The sequence below is a fragment of the Dipodomys merriami genome, unplaced genomic scaffold (genome assembly GCF_024711535.1).
Source record: "Dipodomys merriami isolate MVZ:Mamm:240054 unplaced genomic scaffold, mDipMer1.0.p SCAF_6, whole genome shotgun sequence".
In the NCBI taxonomy this organism is placed as follows: domain Eukaryota; kingdom Metazoa; phylum Chordata; class Mammalia; order Rodentia; family Heteromyidae; genus Dipodomys; species Dipodomys merriami.
In genome coordinates this window covers 11415162-11433115 of record NW_027206179.1, presented here as the reverse complement: position 1 = coordinate 11433115, position 17954 = coordinate 11415162, and the positions used below count along the sequence as shown (strand labels likewise).

The 17954-nt window shown below is 58.5% G+C and overlaps 2 protein-coding genes across 8 annotated transcripts in view; one reads left to right on the top strand and one right to left on the bottom strand.

Moving 5' to 3' along the window:
• The first annotated feature begins 1333 nt into the window (after positions 1–1333).
• On the top strand, positions 1334–10583 carry LOC138813938 (UBX domain-containing protein 6). 6 transcript variants are annotated; one of them, XM_070002538.1, is made up of 12 exons: positions 1933–2068; positions 2560–2628; positions 3698–3861; positions 4076–4140; positions 4660–4788; positions 6861–6958; positions 7394–7469; positions 7921–8005; positions 8109–8328; positions 8406–8536; positions 8959–9107; positions 10068–10583. In XM_070002538.1, exons 2-12 carry the CDS (start codon positions 2588–2590, stop codon positions 10194–10196), a joined length of 1287 nt encoding a protein of 428 aa, XP_069858639.1. In that variant the 5' UTR covers positions 1933–2068; positions 2560–2587; the 3' UTR covers positions 10197–10583. The 6 variants fall into 6 exon arrangements, with proteins under 6 accessions (XP_069858635.1, XP_069858640.1, XP_069858639.1 ...); XM_070002536.1 differs by having other exon boundaries at positions 1933–2083; XM_070002534.1 differs by lacking the exons at positions 1933–2068; positions 2560–2628 and adding an exon at positions 1334–1541.
• A 2567-nt stretch (positions 10584–13150) lies between these two features.
• Positions 13151–17954, bottom strand: part of LOC138813937 (chromatin assembly factor 1 subunit A-like) — a 31926-nt gene continuing 27122 nt past the window's right edge. For both annotated transcript variants that reach the window (XM_070002531.1, XM_070002533.1), the window contains exons 13-15: positions 17453–17910; positions 13880–13973; positions 13151–13642 (exon numbers count right to left, since the gene is read on the bottom strand). In XM_070002531.1, the coding sequence (XP_069858632.1) occupies positions 13542–13642; positions 13880–13973; positions 17453–17910 (653 nt within the window). In that variant the 3' untranslated portion in view covers positions 13151–13541. The remainder of the gene's footprint in view (positions 13643–13879; positions 13974–17452; positions 17911–17954) is intronic.

Genomic DNA, 17954 nt, shown 5'->3' with positions numbered 1-17954 from the left:
AGTCCTGAATTCAAACCCCACTACCAAGCCAGGAACTGGTGTTTCCTAGCTACTCAAGAGGCTGTAATCTGAGGATGGCTGTTCAAAGCCAGCTTGGGCAGGAAAGGCTATGAGATTTTTTTGTTGTTGGTGGTGGTGGTCGTGCTTGAACTCTGGGTCTGGGTGCTGTCCTCAGCCCCACTTCCAGCTTTTTCTGTTTATGAGGTGCTGAGCAATCAAACTCAGGACCTTATATATGCAAGGCAAGCACTCTACCACTGAGCCACCTTCCCAGCCCTGCCCAAGAGATGTTTTTTTTTGCCAATCCAGGGCCTGGGCACAGTCCCTGAGCTTCTTGTACTCAAGGCTAGCACTCTACCACTTGAGCCACAGCTGCTACTTCTGGCTTTTTCTGTTTCTTTGGTACTGAGGAATCAAACCCAGGGCTTCATTCATACTAGGCAAGCACTCTACCACTGAGCCACCTTCCCAGCCCAATATTTTTATTTTTATTTTGTCAATACTAGGACTTGAACTCAGGGCCTGGTTGTTCTCCCTTAGTTTTTGCACTCAAAGCTATTTGAGTCACACCTTTACTTTTGGTCTTTTATTTTCTGATTAATTGGAGAGAAGAGTCTCAAGAGACTTTTCTGCGCTGGCTGGCTTCGAACCACAATCCTCAGATCTCAGCCTCCTGAATAGCTAGGATTCCAGGCGTGAGGTCACTGTTGAAGCCTCCTAGGGTCAGATTCCGGACCTACCCCCATCACCCCTCCTCGCATCCTCACTGGTTCTTTGCATTTCCTAGAGAAAGCCCAGGATATTCTTCTCCAGGGTTGGAGCAGGTTGCTGCTGTGGTGTGTATGTATGGGGAATCTCCTGCTCCCCAGTATCTGCCAGTCTCTCTCCAAATGTCTGTACATCTCGGTACACTTGCCCCTGTGGCCTTTCTCTGCATCCTGACTGTCCAAATGGTCCCCAGCTTTGTGCAACACCAGAACGTCTCCCACCTCATGGCCTGGGGAGCTGCAGGGATTTTTTTACATAAGCGTTGGAGAGCCGGGGAAAGCTCTCGAGCAGGGCAAAGGCCGGGCCCAGGGCTTCCTCCATGCGGGTCCTTTAGACCTGTGGCCAACCCTCCCGTCGCCTGTGCTCCTCGAAGAACGCCAGGCCAGGCCTTCAAACTGCAAGCGCCCTTGTCGCCTTGGCAACGGAGTCCGGAAGCACCATCGAGACGCGTCGCCAACGTGCAGAGCGGTCGCTCCTCACCAGCGAGCTGCGGCGTGCTAGAGAGGCGCGTCGGGCCGATTGTCACGTGCCCGGCCGCGCGAAGGCGGGACTTCCGGTGGGGCGCTCTTTTCTTTTTTTTTTTTTTCCGGTTGGAGGCCTGGCCGGCTCCTCCCCGGTTGGGCCGCGCGCCCCCTCCCCCCGCGGGCCCCCCCTCCGCCCGCGGCCCCCCGACGCCGGGCTGCCGCCACCATGAAGAAGTTCTTCCAGGAGATTAAAGCTGACATCAAGTTCAAGAGCGCAGGGCCCGGTCAGAAACTCACAGACTCCGTGGGGTGCGTGAGCACTCCGGGGCCGGCCGGGGCGGGTCGCACGCGAGAGCGTCGGAGCGCTGGAGCGCCTGGGCGGCGGCCTGGGCGGGGCGGCGGGACCCCGCGGAGTGGGCCTCGGGGGCGGGAATCGGGGCGGGGCGGGGCGTGCGGAGGAGATCGGAGGGGAGCCGTGGGGACGGGGCGGGGACGGGGGGCCCCGACAGACCTTGGGGAGGGTCTGGGGCGGAACTTGGGAGTGTGGAGAGTCCGGGGGCGGGGCGGGGGGGTGGAGCCTGGGAGAGGGGAGAGCTGTGGGGGGCCGGGGGGGGTGCGAGGCCGGAGGGTTGGACTCCAGTGAGTCCCAGGAGGATGGTGTGGAGCTGGTGGAGGGTATTGGGGGGGGGGCTGGAGTTGTAGGAGGTCAGTGGGATCCCTTAGAAGTGGGTGGTAAGGGAGAGGCCTGGACGATCGTGGGACTGCGCCCCTATAGCAGCCCACACGGTTTGGGTCTATCTTGGTGACCAGCGACTTGAAGCTGACAAGTACAAGAGGTCCTGGAGTTTTAAGTGAGATTTGGCATCTGTGGAAACACAGATCTGGGCTCTGGTTCTGGAGGGCCGGTTGAGGAGCTATAAAGCCTGCTGTTATGGAGGGATTGGGGAGGGGCGGGGGAGACACTGTAAGGCCTGAGAAGTCTGGGAGCATGGGATGGGACACAGGGAGGTCTGGGCATGGAGGAGGGGGGATTGTGGCATCAGGGTTCTGTGACAGCCCTTAGGCTGGTGGATGGATGACAGAACAGAGCTTGGGGAGGTTAGGGTCCTTGTAGAGACAGAAGGATGGTGGGGACCAAGACAGCCTGTAGCCAAGGACAAGGTGTGCAGGAGTAATGGGAAATTAAGGAGGGAGGTTGGCAGGACTGGGAAGGAGGGACGTTCATCCAGGTCCCTCCCCACTTGAGGGGGTGGCTGGGGAAAGAGGTGGGTCAGCAGGGCTTGTATATGACAGAGGGACATGGGAGCTGATGGTTACCTTGGACCAGGAGCCTAGGAAGGAGAAGGAATTGAGGAATGGTCCAGGAACAAGCCTGCAGCCTTAGAGGGCAGGACAGGTAGGTCTCCTGCCTCAGGTCTCAGCAAGGGCTGCCGGGGGCCCAGTGCATTAGGGTGTGCCCTCCTGAGGGTGCAGATGACTGATCCACCAACGAGGTGGGTATCATACTGTCTCTGAGAAGGTGACGCTTGAGCTGGCACTGGGTCATTTGTTGAATCAGCCTCTTCATCTCTCCCTGTAGAACCCTTCCCAGATCCCCTGTCCTCACCCTGTCCCAGACGGAACATTCTAGGGACTTCTTTGGGAACCCACTTGCTTGGCATGTAGAAAGCTGTGGGAGCCCAGTGCAGACAGTGAAGTGACTTTGGGCTTTTGCTTTGCCTACCAGAAACATACTGGGTGGGGCAGAGGTGGAGAAGGTAGGGATGCAGGGGAGGGAGGGGGAGATGAATCATGAGGTGGTGATGCATGCATCATCTGTTCTACCCAGAGAGAAGGGGTGAGGAAGGGGAATGAGGGTTCTTAATGAGAACCTAGCTACCATCTTGTGGAGGGTCTGTGGACCTAGAGTGTGTGTGGCTTGAACACTTGGACTTGGGGGTGGGAGTGGGGGTCGTTGAGGGCAAAAGAAGGCCTTGTGGTTAGTCAGAGTGTATTGGTGGAAACCTCACCGCCAGCTCCCTCCATACTGTGGGAGTGATCTTAGTGGGCTGGGAGATGCCTAGGGTAAGGTAGGACTCATTGCGAGCCAGGTGCCACGGAGGGAAACGTTATTGGGAGCCCCCTAGGCTCAGCTGCAGTCCCCCCCCCCCAGCGTGGCCAGGCACTGGAAGAAGGGTAGGAAGCAGGGTCATGTCACCATAGCAAGTTTTCTGCATTCCTGGGTCATCAGGAAACCTTGGTACAGGAATGTGCTGGTCTTGTTGGCACTTGGAGATGCCAGGACCTGGCCAAGGCCCCCAAAGGGGCAGAGTTGAAGCAGCTTCCCCTGTCACCCCACGTGGGGGCCCTGGGAAGCCCGGAACCCTATGCAGGCCAGGACAGGGTTGTCTGATGGGACCAATAGCAGATGCTCTTCCATTGGAAGCTGTGTCAGCCTCAAACCCCGCCCCCCCATCTCTGCCCAGAGAGAAGGCTCCCAGAGAAAAGTCCCAGCAGCCAGCCCTCCGGCAGCCCCGCCAGGGACCCACAGATGAGGCGCAGATGGCGGCCGCAGCAGCCCTGGCGCGGCTGGAGCAGAAGCAGCCCAGGTCCCGGGGTCCTACGTCACAGGACTCCATCAGGAATCAGGGTAAGCAGGGACATGATTATATAACTCTTGGGAAGCACCCACAGGACACTTGGGCCCTAGGGGCAGGGTGGCGGGATACTCCCTTGTGGAAAGGATGAGGCATTTGGTGGAGTCCAGGACTGGACTTGCTGGGGAAGTGTGGGAGGGGAGGGTCTTGGGGCCCTGGGCAGGGGTCTTGGCTCTTCCCCCCCTGCCTTTCCCTCTGCCCTCCCAGTGAGAAAGGAGCTGCAAGCCGAGGCAACCAGCAGCAGCAGCCCGGATGCTCCTGGGACCAAGTCGGTAACTAACAGTGCTAGAAGCAGCCTCCCCTGCCCCCCCTCCCCTGCCCCCCCATGGAGAAGGTACAGCTGCGGGTGGGGGGGGGGGTCGGGCTCAGCCCTCAGGAGAACTTGGCCCAAAGGTGTCCCAGGCAGCAGAGCCCCAGGTCTCGATGATTCCCAGAAGGCAAGATCCCTAGCCATGTCCAGGGCTTACAGTGCAGAGAGCTGGGGATTCTGCAGCCCTTGGGTGGGTGCCGGATCCCAACTCCTCTTTAGGGGGGCGGTACCCCAAGCTCTGTCCAGACATAGGAACACCCCAAGCTCTCGCCCCAGGAGTCTGCTCTGGCTTCTGCCCTCCCTCATCCTTGAGCAGGGATGTTTCCCACACCAGGAACCCCGAGAGGTTTAGTCATCGCTAGGTGTCCCAGTAAAGAGAGCATTTTTGGGGTGTGGGTATCTGGCCCCAGGAGCAACCTCTCTGTTCTGTGGCTCAGGGCGATCTCTGGCCATAGTCGGATCCAGACACTTTTGCCCCCAGATGCCTGAGACCAAAGAGGAAGGCTCAGGCCACCTGGCTGTGAACGGCGTGTACTTCACCTGTCCGCTCACGGGGGCCACCCTGCGGAGGGACCAGCGGGACGCCCGCATCAGAGAGGCCATTATGTCGGTGAGTGGCCCTGGGGTTCCTGGGCGTAGAGCCGCTCACAGCCTGGCTGGGCTTTTACCTGCTGTGCTGTGTTCCACCTCTGTAAGGAGGTCACCTCATCCCTGAGTCCAAGCGCCTGGCCTCCACTTCTCCTGCCACCCGCATCCGCAAGGAGCTGGGAGCTCTGGGTCCCTTCTCAGACACACTGTGTGTGGCCCCACTGTGTGTTTCCTGTCTGTCCCCTTGCCATTCTCTGTCCTCTAGAAAGTCGCCTGCCGCTCGCTCATGTTCAGCATTAACTTCAGGGAATGGAAAGAATTCCCTCAGTACTTTTGGTCCTTGTCAGTATTGGGGCTGGAACTTGCTCGCCTGGCATTCTACCACTTGAGCCATACCTCCACTTGAAAAGACCTGCAGCCCCATCTTTCCAGTTATTTTGAGATAGGGTCTTGAGAACTTTTCAGCCCAAGCTGGCATTGACCCTCCTGGCATTGATCTCTCCCTTCTCAGCTTCCCAAGTGCCAGGACTACAGACATGAGCCACTGGTGCAGCTTCTTTTCTGTTGTTGTTGTTGTTGTTGGTTGTGAGTTTTGAACTCTGGGCCTGGGGCTGAAGAGCTGTCCCTGAGCTCTTCAGCTCAAGGTGAGCGCTCTACCACTTGAGCCACAGCGCCACTTGTGGTTTTCTGGTGGTTTATTGGTGATGAGTCTCACAGACTTTCCTTCCCAGGCTGGCTTGGAACCATGATCCTCAGATCTCAGCCTCCTAAGTAGTTAGGTTTGTAGGTGTGAGCCCCTGGCACCTGGCCGGAGCAGCTTCTTGTGGCTCCTGTATTTGCAGGTAGCCTCATACTTAAAGACATGATATGAATTTGTGCTGGCTATTATAACAAATGATTATAAGCTGCAGACCTAAACATGCCTACACTCCCACAGTTCCAGGGGCAGGAGTCTGGGCTTTCCAGGGCCAATCCAGAGGGCTAGAGGGCATTTTGTGTCTTTGAGCCATTCTTCTGCTCTGTGTCTCCACTGTAAGTTATTCTGGAACTCATTAACCCATCTGCTGTTGATGAACTTAATGGACATTTAAATTATTTTTATTTTTTGGAAGTGCTGGGACTTGAACTCAGGGCCTCCCATTCACTTGGCTTTCTTGTTCATGGCTGGTATTCTACCACTGAGCCAAGCTTCCCTCCCCTTAGGAGAAGGACATTCTCCCGAGTGCTGGTGTTGTAGGCGTGATGGCAGTGCCTGGCTGCTTTTCTTACTGATTCTGTGCTAATGAAGTTTGGCAGCCTGTGGTGTGGCTGCAGCTGTCTCCCCCCAGTTTACATGTTGGCTCTATTGCTTGGCCCATAGGCGCTTAAATGTGTTTCTGGGATTGGCTGATAGACTGGAGGCCTTTATGGGCTCCATGCTGCATACACCCGGTGTGGTGGTACCGGTGCGTTCTTATATCCTCCTTCGTGGTCTTACCTGAATGGTTGGAGCTTAGAGTTGATTTATTTCCTCCCAGAGCACATGCAGCTCCAATGAAGGAAAACCATCATGGCTCCCGCTTGTGCTGTCCAGCCTTCTTCCCCTGTGGACATGGCTTCCTGCTGCATGTGCCCTTCCTTCGTCCCTTGTCCCTTAGCTGAGGCAGTGCCAGTGTCCCTCTTTGGCATTGTGGCTCTTCCTTAGATGTGTGTGGGGGGGGTGCCTGTCCCCTGCCTATTGGTCCCAGTAACGCCACTGTCCTGTGCACAGTGTGCTCACCTCCCAGTCCCAACACTTTCCCTGGCAGCCCTGCTGCCTGCTTTGAAGGAGGCAAGAAGCTTTGGAGCTGTCTGCCATCTGTGTGACCCCAGCAGCTGCCCAGGATTCCCTGTGTCCTTGAGGAAATGTAAGGATGTCAGTCATTGAGGCCTGTACCTGCCTTCCAGGAGCTCTAGGAGAGCTGGGCAGGCCCTGGTGGGGCTACTGCCCCCTCTAATCTCCTGAGCACCTCCAGTTCTCTAGGCCACTGCTGGTGGCTTGGGGCTACAGAGGATCATGGGAGTGGACAGCATTGTGCATGGCACATGTCCTCACCATGCCCTCCTCTCCCCCAGCACTTCACCACAGACCCCGTGGCCGCCTCCATCATGAAGATCCACACATTCAACAGAGACCGTGACCGGGTGAAGCTGGGAGTGGACACCATTGCCAAGTGAGTGAACCACGCAGGCCTTGGAAGGGCTGGGCCACCCTCACCTATATGAGGGTGTCTTGGGGGTCTTGGGCCAGATTCCACATTGCTGCTTCCTTTGGGGGATGGAGACAGAGCCGGAGCCCACTCCTGGTGTTGGGCTGGGCAAACTGGGGAGGGCTTGAGTCTGTCCATTGGTCACCACCCCATCACCTGGGCTGGTGAACTCCCTGGGACCTGCAGCAGTGCTGTGGTCCCCTGGCTTGGTGGTCCCTCATTCTAGCTGTCAACTCTGCCACTGCTGTGGCTCGCGGGTATCCCAGAGCAAGGCCCTCCAGTGGCCTCAGGCTCCTGCCCAGTAGGCATGGGCTCTGCCGCGTCTGTGGGGTGACTGTGACCACAAACTCCACCCTGACTGCGGGGGCTCCTCCTTGCGGCTGGCCACGCTCCCCTCAGGTACCTAGACAACATCCACCTGCACCCTGAGGAGGAGAAGTACCGGAAGATCAAGCTACAGAACAAGGTGTTCCAGGTGGGCCCTACCCCGACCCTTGGCCCTGACCTGGTCTCCTGCAACAGCATGCAGTGGGGGGCTTGGCCAGAGGCAGGGCAGGGCCCTGCGGGATTGGGACCCTGAAGATCCAATTCTTTGGGGCACACTGCTAAGGATTTTTCAAACTAGCAGACTCGAGGCTTCTCTGGAAAGCTAGGGTTTGGGTCCCCCCTGGTCACAGATGCCACCCCACTGGGCCCACTCACCCTACTCCCCACCTTGGGCGCCCTCCGCCGCCAGTCGTTTGGGGCTTTAGACCCCTTCTCCACCCCAGCGCTGGGTGGCCGCGGCCCGCAGGCTGTAAAGGTGCTGGTGGGAACTGCAAGTGGGCTCTGTCTGTATATCTGTATACAGTGCTCCCCGTTCAGCACAGGTCTGGGGCTCCTGCCGGGGTGGGGCTTTGTGTGACCCTTGCCCCCCCTCTCCCCAGGAGCGCATCAACTGCCTGGAGGGAACGCACGAGTTCCTGGAGGCCATCGGGTTCCAGCGGGTGCTGCTGCCCGTCGCGGACCAGGGTGCGGGGGGCCTGGCGGGGCCGGCGCGGGCGGGCGGGCGGGCGGCGGGGCTGACCCAGGCCCCGGCCCCGGCCGCCGCTGACACCGCGTGGCCTTGGCACAGAGGCCGCCGAGGAGTTCTACGTGCTGAGCGAGGCGGCGCTGGCGCAGCCCGAGAGCCTGGAGCGCCACAAGGAGCGGCTGGTGGGCGCCGAGCCGGTGCGGGCGCAGCTGGACCGCCAGCGCCGCGTCTTCCGGCCCTCGGCCCGGGCCGCGCAGTTCGACCTCCCCGCCGACTTCTTCAACCTCTCGGCCGAGGAGCTCAAGCGTGAGCAGAGGCTCAGGTGGGGGCGCCGCGGCCGCCTCGGTCGGGGGGGCCGCCTGGGGAGGAGGGCGAGGCCTGAGCCGCTGCGGCCCGCAGGTCGGAGGCGGTGGAGCGGCTGAGCACGCTGCGGACCAAGGCCATGCGGGAGAAGGAGGAGCAGCGGGAGCTGCGCAAGTACACCTACACGCTGCTGCGCGTGCGCCTGCCCGACGGCTGCCTCCTGCAGGGTGAGGGGGAGGGGGGCGTGGGGGGCCCTGCCCGACGGCTGCCTCCTGCAGGGTGAGGGTGAGGGGGGCCCTGCCCGACGGCTGCCTCCTGCAGGGTGAGGGGGAGGGGGGGCGTGGGGAGGCCTGCCCGACGGCTGCCTCCTGCAGGGTGAGGGGGAGGGGGGGCGTGGGGAGCCCTGCCCGACGGCTGCCTCCTGCAGGGTGAGGGTGAGGGGGGCCCTGCCCCACGGCTGCCTCCTGCAGGGTGAGGGGGGTGTGGGGGGCCCTGCCCGACGGCTGCCTCCCGCAGGGGGAGGGTGGGGGGCCCTGCCCGACGGCTGCCTCCCGCAGGGGGAGGGTGGGGGGCCGTCCCGCCTTCTCCCAGGCAGGGGGTGTGTGTCTGACCGCCGCCCTTCCGGCCCCGCCCCCTCGCCCGTCTCCAGGCACCTTCTACGCCCGGGAGCGGCTGTCGGCGCTGTACCAGTTCGTGCGCGAGTCCCTGCAGAGCGACTGGCTGCCTTTTGAGCTGCTGGCATCCGGAGGGCACAAGTTGGTGGAGGAAGAGAACCAGGCCTTCAACGAGTGCGGGCTGGTGAGTGAGGTCCCGCTGGGTGCCGCGCCTGGGCGGGGCCTGAAGGGGGGGAGGGGAGGAAGGCGGGGCCTGAACGGGGGGAGGGGAGGAAGGCGGGGCCTGAAGCGGGGGGAGGGGGGGGTGAGGGGGAGGAAGGCGGGGCCTGAAGCCGCGGGAGGGGGGAGTGAGGGGGAGGAAGGCGGGGCCTGAAGCCGCGGGGGCGGGGTGAGGGGAGGAAGGCGGGGCCTGAAGCCGCGGGGGCGGGGTGAGGGGGAGGAAGGCGGGGCCTGAAGCCGCGGGGGGGGGGTGAGGGGGAGGCCGGGCTAGGGCTCCCCGTGGGTCCCTGCTGCCATGGACTCAGGAGGATCTGTCTTGATGTGGGACAGGGCCTAGGAGCAGGGTCTACCTTATGACTAGCATGACCCTGAATGACTTGTAACTTCCTGGTGGCTCAGCTGCTCTCCTTTCTTAAAGGGGGGGGGGGTGGAGGTCTTTTTTTTTTGTCCATCATGGGGCTTGAACTCTGGGCCTGGGCGCTGTCCCTCAGCCCTTCAGCTCAAGGCTAGTGCTCTACCACTTGAGCCACAGCACCACCTCTGGTTTTCTGGTGGTTCATTGGCGATCAGAGTCTCACAGACTTTTCCCCCTCTGAGCTGGCTTTGAACCATGATCCTCAGATCTCAGCCACTTGAGTAGCTACGATTGCAGGCATGAGCCACAGGCGCTGGGCAGGGTGGAGGTTTTCTGAGTCTTGGAATGAGATTAAGACACAGGGACCTTGTGGGAGGCCACAGGCCGGACAGTGTGGGCAGACATGTGGGAACCTCAGACTTTGTTTGCATCCAGTGGCTTTGGCTGGGTTCAAGTCTCTGAGCCCAGGTCCCCCTTCAGAGGAGTCTGCTGTAGGAGTGGCCAACTCCACTTGACTGTCCTGTTGTGAGGTCACACAGAGACAAGGTGACCTTTGATGTCCCACTGTAGGTACCCTCTGCTCTCCTGACTTTCGCGTGGGATGCTGCTGTGCTGGAGGACATCAGGGCTGCAGGGACAGATCTGGACTCCTCGGTGCTGAAACCGGAGCTCCTGGAGGCCATGGAGAAGCTCTCCTGAAATAAAAGCAGGGTTGGCTCGGCCTGCGGCTCTGTTTCATGCTCTCCCCATCCGTCCCTCCCTGGAGCTGCCCTGCCGCCTTGCCCCAGAGCCCCTGGCCTTACAAGGGTGCTGGCTGGCTGTGTTGCTGTGTAAGGGGCCCATTCCAGAGACTTCGTCCCAGGCAGGGGTGCTACAGACATGCACTGGAGCCCACTAGGGACAGCACTGCATCTAAGGCCTCCCCAGCCCCTGTCCTGTGGAGCCTAGGGTGCTCCCAGGTGGGCCTCTCCCTGGGTCTAGCAGATCTGAGGCTTGAGGACAGGGCCACAAGCTGTGGACCGAGGCAGCACATAGATGTGTAATTTCTAAATTATGAACCTAAATAAAATAGGATATTTAACTATAGCTTCCTGGTGTTTTGTTGGGGCCCTAGACACGGCTCCCTGCTCTCAGGGGCTTATGTCTGGCCAGGCCATAGCCCCAGAAATGGAGAAGATACCTGTACCCACAATGCCCAGCCCTGAGTGAGTGCTGTTTTATGTTGCTGTAACAAGATGGCCAAGGCTGGCTGAAGTATGATTGTGTAGCTGTTTTGGTGGTAGATGGCATGATGGGGGGGCCTGGGAGAGGCCAGGGTCACAAGGTGAAAGGAAGCCAGTGGAGGGGCAGGGCCACCTCTTTTGCAACAGCGTGTTCTTCACAACTATCTGGGTGCATGCATGTGTAAGTACCAGGGCCCACTCCCTCTCAGCATGCTTGCTCATGCTGGTGCTCTACCACTTGAGCCACAGCTCCTGTCTGGCATTTTGCTGGTTAGTTGGTGATGGCTTCCTATGGACAGGCTGGCTGCCTCCGCCTCCTGAGCAGCTCGGATAACAGCTTGAGCCACCAACTCCTGAATCTCTTTTGAGGGTAATGACCTAGTTATCATCTCCCTAGGGCTGTGCCTTAGAGGTTCTACCTCTTGAACTGTGGGCGACACCACATCCAGGCCACACCTGTGGCCTGAGGTTCCCATTTGTTCACACATGGCCAAAATTCTCAGGACCTGACTGTCCCTCCTGTGTCAGAAGGGTCTTTAGGGCACATGGGATCAAGTGACAGGCCCAGAGCTGGGATCATCCTGAACTATTCAAGACCCATCCTTTTCACAGGATCCTCATAGGAGGCTGAAACAGACTGGGAGAAAGTGCACTGGGATAGAGAGGATAGGTCCAGGAGTCAAGGGATGGGACTGGCCAGCATGGAATCTCCCTGGAACCCCCACCCCTGCAGCAGGGAGGCTGGCGTTGGGCCTTGGGCCTCTAAATGTGAGATAAACCTGCACCATTTCTGGCTTGTTCTAGTGGACACGGGAGGCTAGACGCCTAGGGCTGAGAGTGTGTCCGGAGACCAGTGACTTGATCTGTCCATATAGAGCCCATTCCCACTCCAGGCTGACTCAAGGTGGGATCTGAGCCACCTGGCTCAAACCCTTCATGCCAGCCCATGAGGGGGCTGTGGTTGCTGGTGCTGGTCCTCTGACCAGTCACCTCTGACAGACTAAAAGTTCTTTTTTTGGTCGGTTGTGGGGCCTGAGTTTGGCCTGGGAGCTGTCCCTCAGCTCAAGGTGAGCGCTCTACCACTTGAGCCACAGAACTTCTGGCCTTTTCTGCTTACGTGGTGCTGAGGAATCAAACCCAGGGCCTCATGCATGCAAAGCAAGCATTCTACCACCGAGCTACCTTCCCAGCCCCCAAGACTTCAAGTTTTAAGGTCCTTCATTTCCTAGTGAGAAATAAGCAAAAATGTGTCACTATTAGTTCCCTCTGTGGCCACTAGCAGCATTGTCAGCACTGCGCTGAACTGCACAAGCGTACCTGGGTATCTTCACCCTGGCTGGCTGTGGGTGGCCTGTCTTCCACCTGCCTACCTGTTCCCAGGATTCCAAGTTGCCAGGTGCCCTAGTAATATGGTCTAAGGACTGCATGTGTCCCTATTCCCCAGTAGAAGGGCCTGGTTGGACCCCATCTGGTTGATATTTTTGGCCGAGGGCTTGAACTGGACCCCATCTGGAACTAGGGTGGTAGGCTGTAGGAAAAGAGATGGGGGCCAGGTACTGGTGGTGCACAGCTAGAACCCTAGCTACTCAAGAGGATCTGAGGATCATGAGCAACATGGTTCAAAGCCAACCCAGGCAGTTAAGTCCATAGGCTTTAAAAAAAAAATTGGGGGCTGGAAAGATGGCTCAGTGGTAGAGCGCTTGCCTTGCATGCCTGAGGCCCTGGGTTCGATTCCTCAGCACCACATAAGCAAAAAGAAAAAAAGCCGGAAGTGGTGCTGTGGCTCAAATGGTAGAGCGCTAGCCTTGAGCTGAAGAGTTGAGGTACAGTGCCCTTGCCCAGAGTTCAGGCCCCACAACCGGACCCTCCCCCCCAAAAAAAAGAAAAAAATGGGTTGTGGGGCTTGGAACTCTGGGCCTGGGCGCTGTCCCTTAGCTCAAGGCTAGCACCGTCAGCTTAAGGCTAATGCTCTAACATTTGAGCCACAGTGTCACTTCCGGTTTTCTGGAGATAAGAGTCTCATGGACTTTCCTGCCCTGGCTGGCTTTGAACCATGATCCTCAGATCTCAGCCTCCTGAATAGCTAGGGTTACAGGTGTAAGTCACCAACCCTGGTTCCATGAGACTCTTATCACCAATGAACCAGCAAAAAGTTGGAAGCGGAGCTGTGGCTCAAGTGGGAGAGTACCAGCCTTGAGCAAAAAAGCTCAGGGCAGTGCCCAGGCATGTGCACAGAGTTGGGGGGAGGAGCATGAGTGAACTCAGGAACACACACTTGACTGAGCGGCAGAAACACCTGTGCCAGGGCAGCCGGGGAAGCTGAGGAATTAAGGACTATACACCTGGGGCAACGCTTTCCCAGCAGAGCAGACCATACTGGGCCGCAGCTAGACAACTCACCAAAGAAATGATGCATCTGACACAAGACAGTTCAGGGCTAGAGAATAAGTTTATACACTTCCATATCAGTCCAGGCACTGGCCTCCAGGCCCCAGCATCCCTGTTGCTTCAATTCATTTACAGGCGTTTGACCCCGGCACCTGCCCTCTCGGGTACCTCAGGGCCTGAGGGTAGGGTGGGGGGCAGCAGGCGGCCGGGAGGAGTCACCACCTTGCAATAATGCTTTATTAAAGGACAGATTATATGCAGCTTTTCTGGGAAATTTTTACACGTGTCTAAAGGAAAGGAATCAAGCATCCTATATAAAAACTCTCCAGGCCTCGGTGAGGCCAGCGAAGCAGGACAAAGTGCTCTTTACAGGAGTCCAAGTAGAAAGTTCAAGTATCCGGTCAGCGGTGGGGCGCCCAGCGGTGCTGGGCCCTCACGAGGCACCGAGCGGGTTTGCGGGCAGCAGGCTCTCGCCAGTGCCCAGCCCCACGGTGCCCTCAGCTCCAGAAGTGACTCTGCACGGCTGTTGGGCTTCTGAGGGAGGCAGAGAGGAGGGTCTTTGCGCAGCTGTATCCCTCAAGGTAGGTCCCCCGCCCCGGGGAAGAACCTTCTTGGGGGTGCATCTGGTGGGAGGGGGGAGGTACTGGGGCCCACTCACCGGCCCTGCCTCCTCTCTGGTGACCAGCTGATGGGTGTGCCCATGGCTGGGCCCCTGAAATTCCTTCTGCCCAGCTCGTGATCCCTCTGTACCTGCGGCTCTGCCCTCCTTACCAACATCGGGGATGTCCACTATCATGCAGTCGCTGTCCTCTTCCTCCTCCTCCTCCGTGTCTGCCTGGAACCCATCCATGTCCCCAGCTCCTGCCTGCACAGAGAAACCACAGGCCGTCACAGGAAGGGTGGACCCCTGCTGGGGCCTCCTCTCCCTCCTTGCACACAGGGCAGAAAACCCAGTTCAGCCCAATTTGACAGTTCAGTCTCCATACGTGAGCCCTATGGCCAGGGAAAGCCTGGAGGCGGGGGGAGTCCCCTAAAAAAACGAGCCATACTTCCATCTTCCAGAACTCTCCTTTACACCACTGTCCACCTCACTACAAAAACCACCTGAGGACTTGTTGCTGGGACAAAACTGGAGGCTAGGTAAGGAGGAGACGAAATCTTTGAATTCCAAAGACACAGTTCTGGGTTTCTGCTTGAAGAGGAACTGATGAAACATCTTCTCAGCACCTGCTTTTTGCAAGCCCCTAGTGGCCCAGCTCGCTGCCCAGATCTCCGGCCAGACCAGCTGTGCCTGGGGTGCCACAGGGCAACTGCAGAGGTCTCAGAGTTCTGATTGTCGGCCTCTGTCCCAGCAAGGACGGGATGCATCCGTGGCAGGGCAGGAGGGAAATCACGGTGCTTCTGCAACCAGTCCATAGCAAGGACCATCCAAGGACAGAGCTAGGCTTACTCTAGAGGGCAGCTTTCTCTCAGACCTTTTTTTTTTTTGCTCATCCTAGAACTTGAACTGTGGGGGTTGTTCCTAACTTTTGTGCTCAAGACGGGTGCTCTACCACTCGATCCAGAGCTCCACTTCCAGCTTTTTCTGGTCAATTGGAGATAAGAGTCTCATGCACTTTCTTGCCTAGGCTGGCTTTGAACCATGACCCTCAGGTCTCAGCCTCCTGAATAGCAAGGGATTATAGGTGTGAGCCATGGGCACCTGGGTCTCAGACCACTTTTAAAATTCTTCCACACAAATGTTTGCCTAAGAGGGGGATCCTTGTGGTGAGTGCTTGGAATCTTAGCTCGTTGGGAGGCTGAGACACTGGAATCATGTGAGATTTGAAGCTAGCCCGGGTAAAAACAAACATCTCAGCCATTTCAACCAATCAAAACTGGGTCTGGTGACTCCTGTCATGCCTGTTATGTCAGAAGCCTGAGCTGGAAGACCACAGTCCAGGCCAGACTAGGCACACGTTTAAGACCCTAGCTGAAAAACAACTAAGACAAACAGGACTGGGGGCATGGTTCAAGTGGCAAAGCACAAGGACTTGAGTTAAAGTCCCAGTGCCACCAAACAACAAACACAAAGAACAAAATCAGCAATAGCCAACAAATGACAGGCTTCCCGGCCTCTCAGGCAGGCTTCCCGCCCGTGGCCTGTCAGCACTCAGGGGGCGGTCCCACATCGGCTCTGGGTAGAGGCAACCCTGCCTTGGGAAGAGGTGGTGCCCCCTTTTTCCAGGCACCCACCTCCAGGACAATGCCCACAGCGTCTCATTGTGCCCATCAGCCACTAATTCTGGAGGGGCCAAGGCAGACCAGTAGAAGAGCTGCTGTGGTGTCCGCAGGAAGAGCTGGTGGAAGTGGACATTTTCCTCTGATGGAGGAAAATCACCGTCCTGCCTCCACTGGGCACCGGGTTCGGTGCGCGCTTATGCAGTACGCACCCTGTGTTGAAGTCACAGGCTGTAACTGTCACTTCCCCATCACCACTGTCCCTGCCCAAGTAGAAACACGGTGGTCAAGAAAGCAATGGGACTAATGTCTAGTGTTGTCTTCCTTTGTTTTTGACATACGGTCTGTTACCAGGGCTGGCTTCAGAAGTCCTACGCTCCTGTAATCCTTTTGCCTCTAGAAGGCTGGGACCACAGATGCCTGCCACTATACTGGCCTGCCCTTTTCCTTTTCTTTTTTTGCAAGGTACTGGGGCTGGAACTTGGGGTCTTGCGCTTGGCTAGTCAGGTGCTCTGCCCTTGAGGTCCTGTGTGTGTCACGGGATCACTGGAGGCACCTCAGGGCTGGAAGCTGGACTGAGAGGTAAAGGAAAACATAGAAATGGAGAAGCTCAGCCCACAAACATGCACACGAGACAATCTCTGTGGACGCCTAGCGGAGGACAGAGGCTACACAGTGGGCAGCGCCGGTGTGCGTGGCATTCTCAGACCAGGGTCTCTAGGAAGGCACAGGACACAGATGTCTCCTGGGACATCCGAGGACTATGTGGCGGTGCTGTCCGTGCAGTGTCTGGCTTTGTTTCTCTGCACAGAATCCTGTGCTGGGTCTTTTTACAAAGCAGGTGGCAGCCCCAGGTCCTGCTGATGCCCATTACCATTGCCAGCCCCAGGGCAAAGATGAGCCCACGCTGGGCGGGCACCGCGTGGCTTTCACTTAGGCCCTGCGCGCTACTGTGCCCATCTGAGGGCCCTGTGAAGCCCATCTGAGACCCCTCATGTCCCTGTCACCCGAGCCTGGACTCCTCACAGGCCAGCTGGTGACTTGTTCTAGCAGTGGCAGAATTTCCTTCCCTGGAGGTTGGAAGAGGTGGAAAGCACCTCACAGTCTCTACCAGCACTCACCGCACCCTGGGAGGAGAAGGGGCCTCTAGATCACTCCCAACAAGTGGCGCCTGCCCCAGGGCAAGCCTGAGGGTGCAAAGGCGACACCCTGCTTGAATGCTAAGCACAATCATGACTTTGAGTGGCCCCTAGCTTAGCCCTACCCAGGCAACGGCTGGACACAGTCTAAGATTGGGGAAATGCTAATGAGGAGGTCCTTTTGAGCCACAGCACCACTAACGGTTTTCTGGTGGTTCATTGGAGGTAAGAGTCTCATGGATTTTCCTGCCTGGGCTGGCTTTGAGCCGTAATCTTCAGATCTTAGTCTCCTAAGTAGCTAGGATTACTGGCGTGAGACCCTGGCATCTGGCTAACAAGGTTCTTAAGCTAGGGGACACTGTGTGCACAGGCCAGAGGTGCTGGGGTCCACCTCATGTCACCAAGCTTGAGAGGTTTCCTCCAAATCCGGTGGCAGGGAGGCTCATGGTGCCTAACCCATGTGCCATGGGCAGCAGCAAGGTGCCAGGCACCTCCGTGGAACTATTTCTTCACCATGTCTCGGAGCACTTAATTCTACTGTTGCCAAGTAAACACGGCACACAGCCTCCTATCCCCACTCCTGTGGGGAGAGGCATGTGCATCTTGCCCCCCTGCAGGCTTCTAGAAAGCCACAGGACACCAGGCCCAGGCAGGGCGGTGGTGTTCACACGGCAGAGCCCGGCCACGGTGAGCAGAGGTGCGTCCTCTGAGCGCCTCTCCTGTGCCGTGATCGCTCGGGTGTCCCGTGCACACGCTTCCTACACAGACGGGGACCCTGCCACTGACTGTGCTAAGGGACAGCAAGCACGAGCAGCCCCGCAGGGCCACCGGAGGGCTGGTCACCATGCAGCTGGGCCCCAAGAGCGAGCCCTAACTCTGGTGGAAGTGCACGTGACTGGGCAGGACCTGCGTGGGTGCTGCTTCTCCACCTCAGATGACTAGGGCGGGTGTGTGCGCTCAGTGTGGAGGCGCCCTGGCGGCTCACCTGGCCATCATGCCTGCGCTTCTTCATGAACTGCGTGATGCACATGCTGCCCGCAGACTTCCGCTTCAGCGTCACAGGCGGGCCCGGGACGCTGCCACTGTCCTCCCGGGGCGCCGCGGGCTCCATGGTGACGTAGCTCCACTGACAGGGCACGGGCAGGTGCTCCTGGTCGAAGCTCTTCAGCACCTGTGCGTGGACGTACCAGCACATCCGGAAGTCCGGCCTCTTCTCGTACACCGAGTTCTCGGAGATGAGCCGCTTGAGCCGGGCTTTGGAGGGCACGGTGGCGGCCTCCTCGATGGAGCTGGGGCTCGGAGGGCGGGAGGAGGTGGGGCTGGGGGGACTGGGGGCGCTCCCGGGGCTCAGCAGGCCGCGGCGGCAGTGCTCCTGGAACTCCCGGATGATCACTTTGCTCCCGTTTACGTTGCCGTGCAGCAGCGGGAGCAGCTGGGCCAGGACTGGCGGGACAGGGGGAACAGGGAGGACTTGAGACACTTGGGAA

What these genes read in the sequence shown, in the direction of transcription:
- LOC138813938 (XM_070002534.1), top strand. Translation starts at nt 1,459, where the DNA reads ATGAAGAAGTTCTTCCAGGAGATTAAAGCTGACATCAAGTTCAAGAGC. An exon ending in GCTGCCCGTCGCGGACCAGG is followed by an intron (nt 8,006 to 8,108) that starts GTGCGGGGGGCC and finishes GCCTTGGCACAG; the next exon opens with AGGCCGCCGAGGAGTTCTAC. An exon ending in AAGCGTGAGCAGAGGCTCAG is followed by an intron (nt 8,329 to 8,405) that starts GTGGGGGCGCCG and finishes TGCGGCCCGCAG; the next exon opens with GTCGGAGGCGGTGGAGCGGC.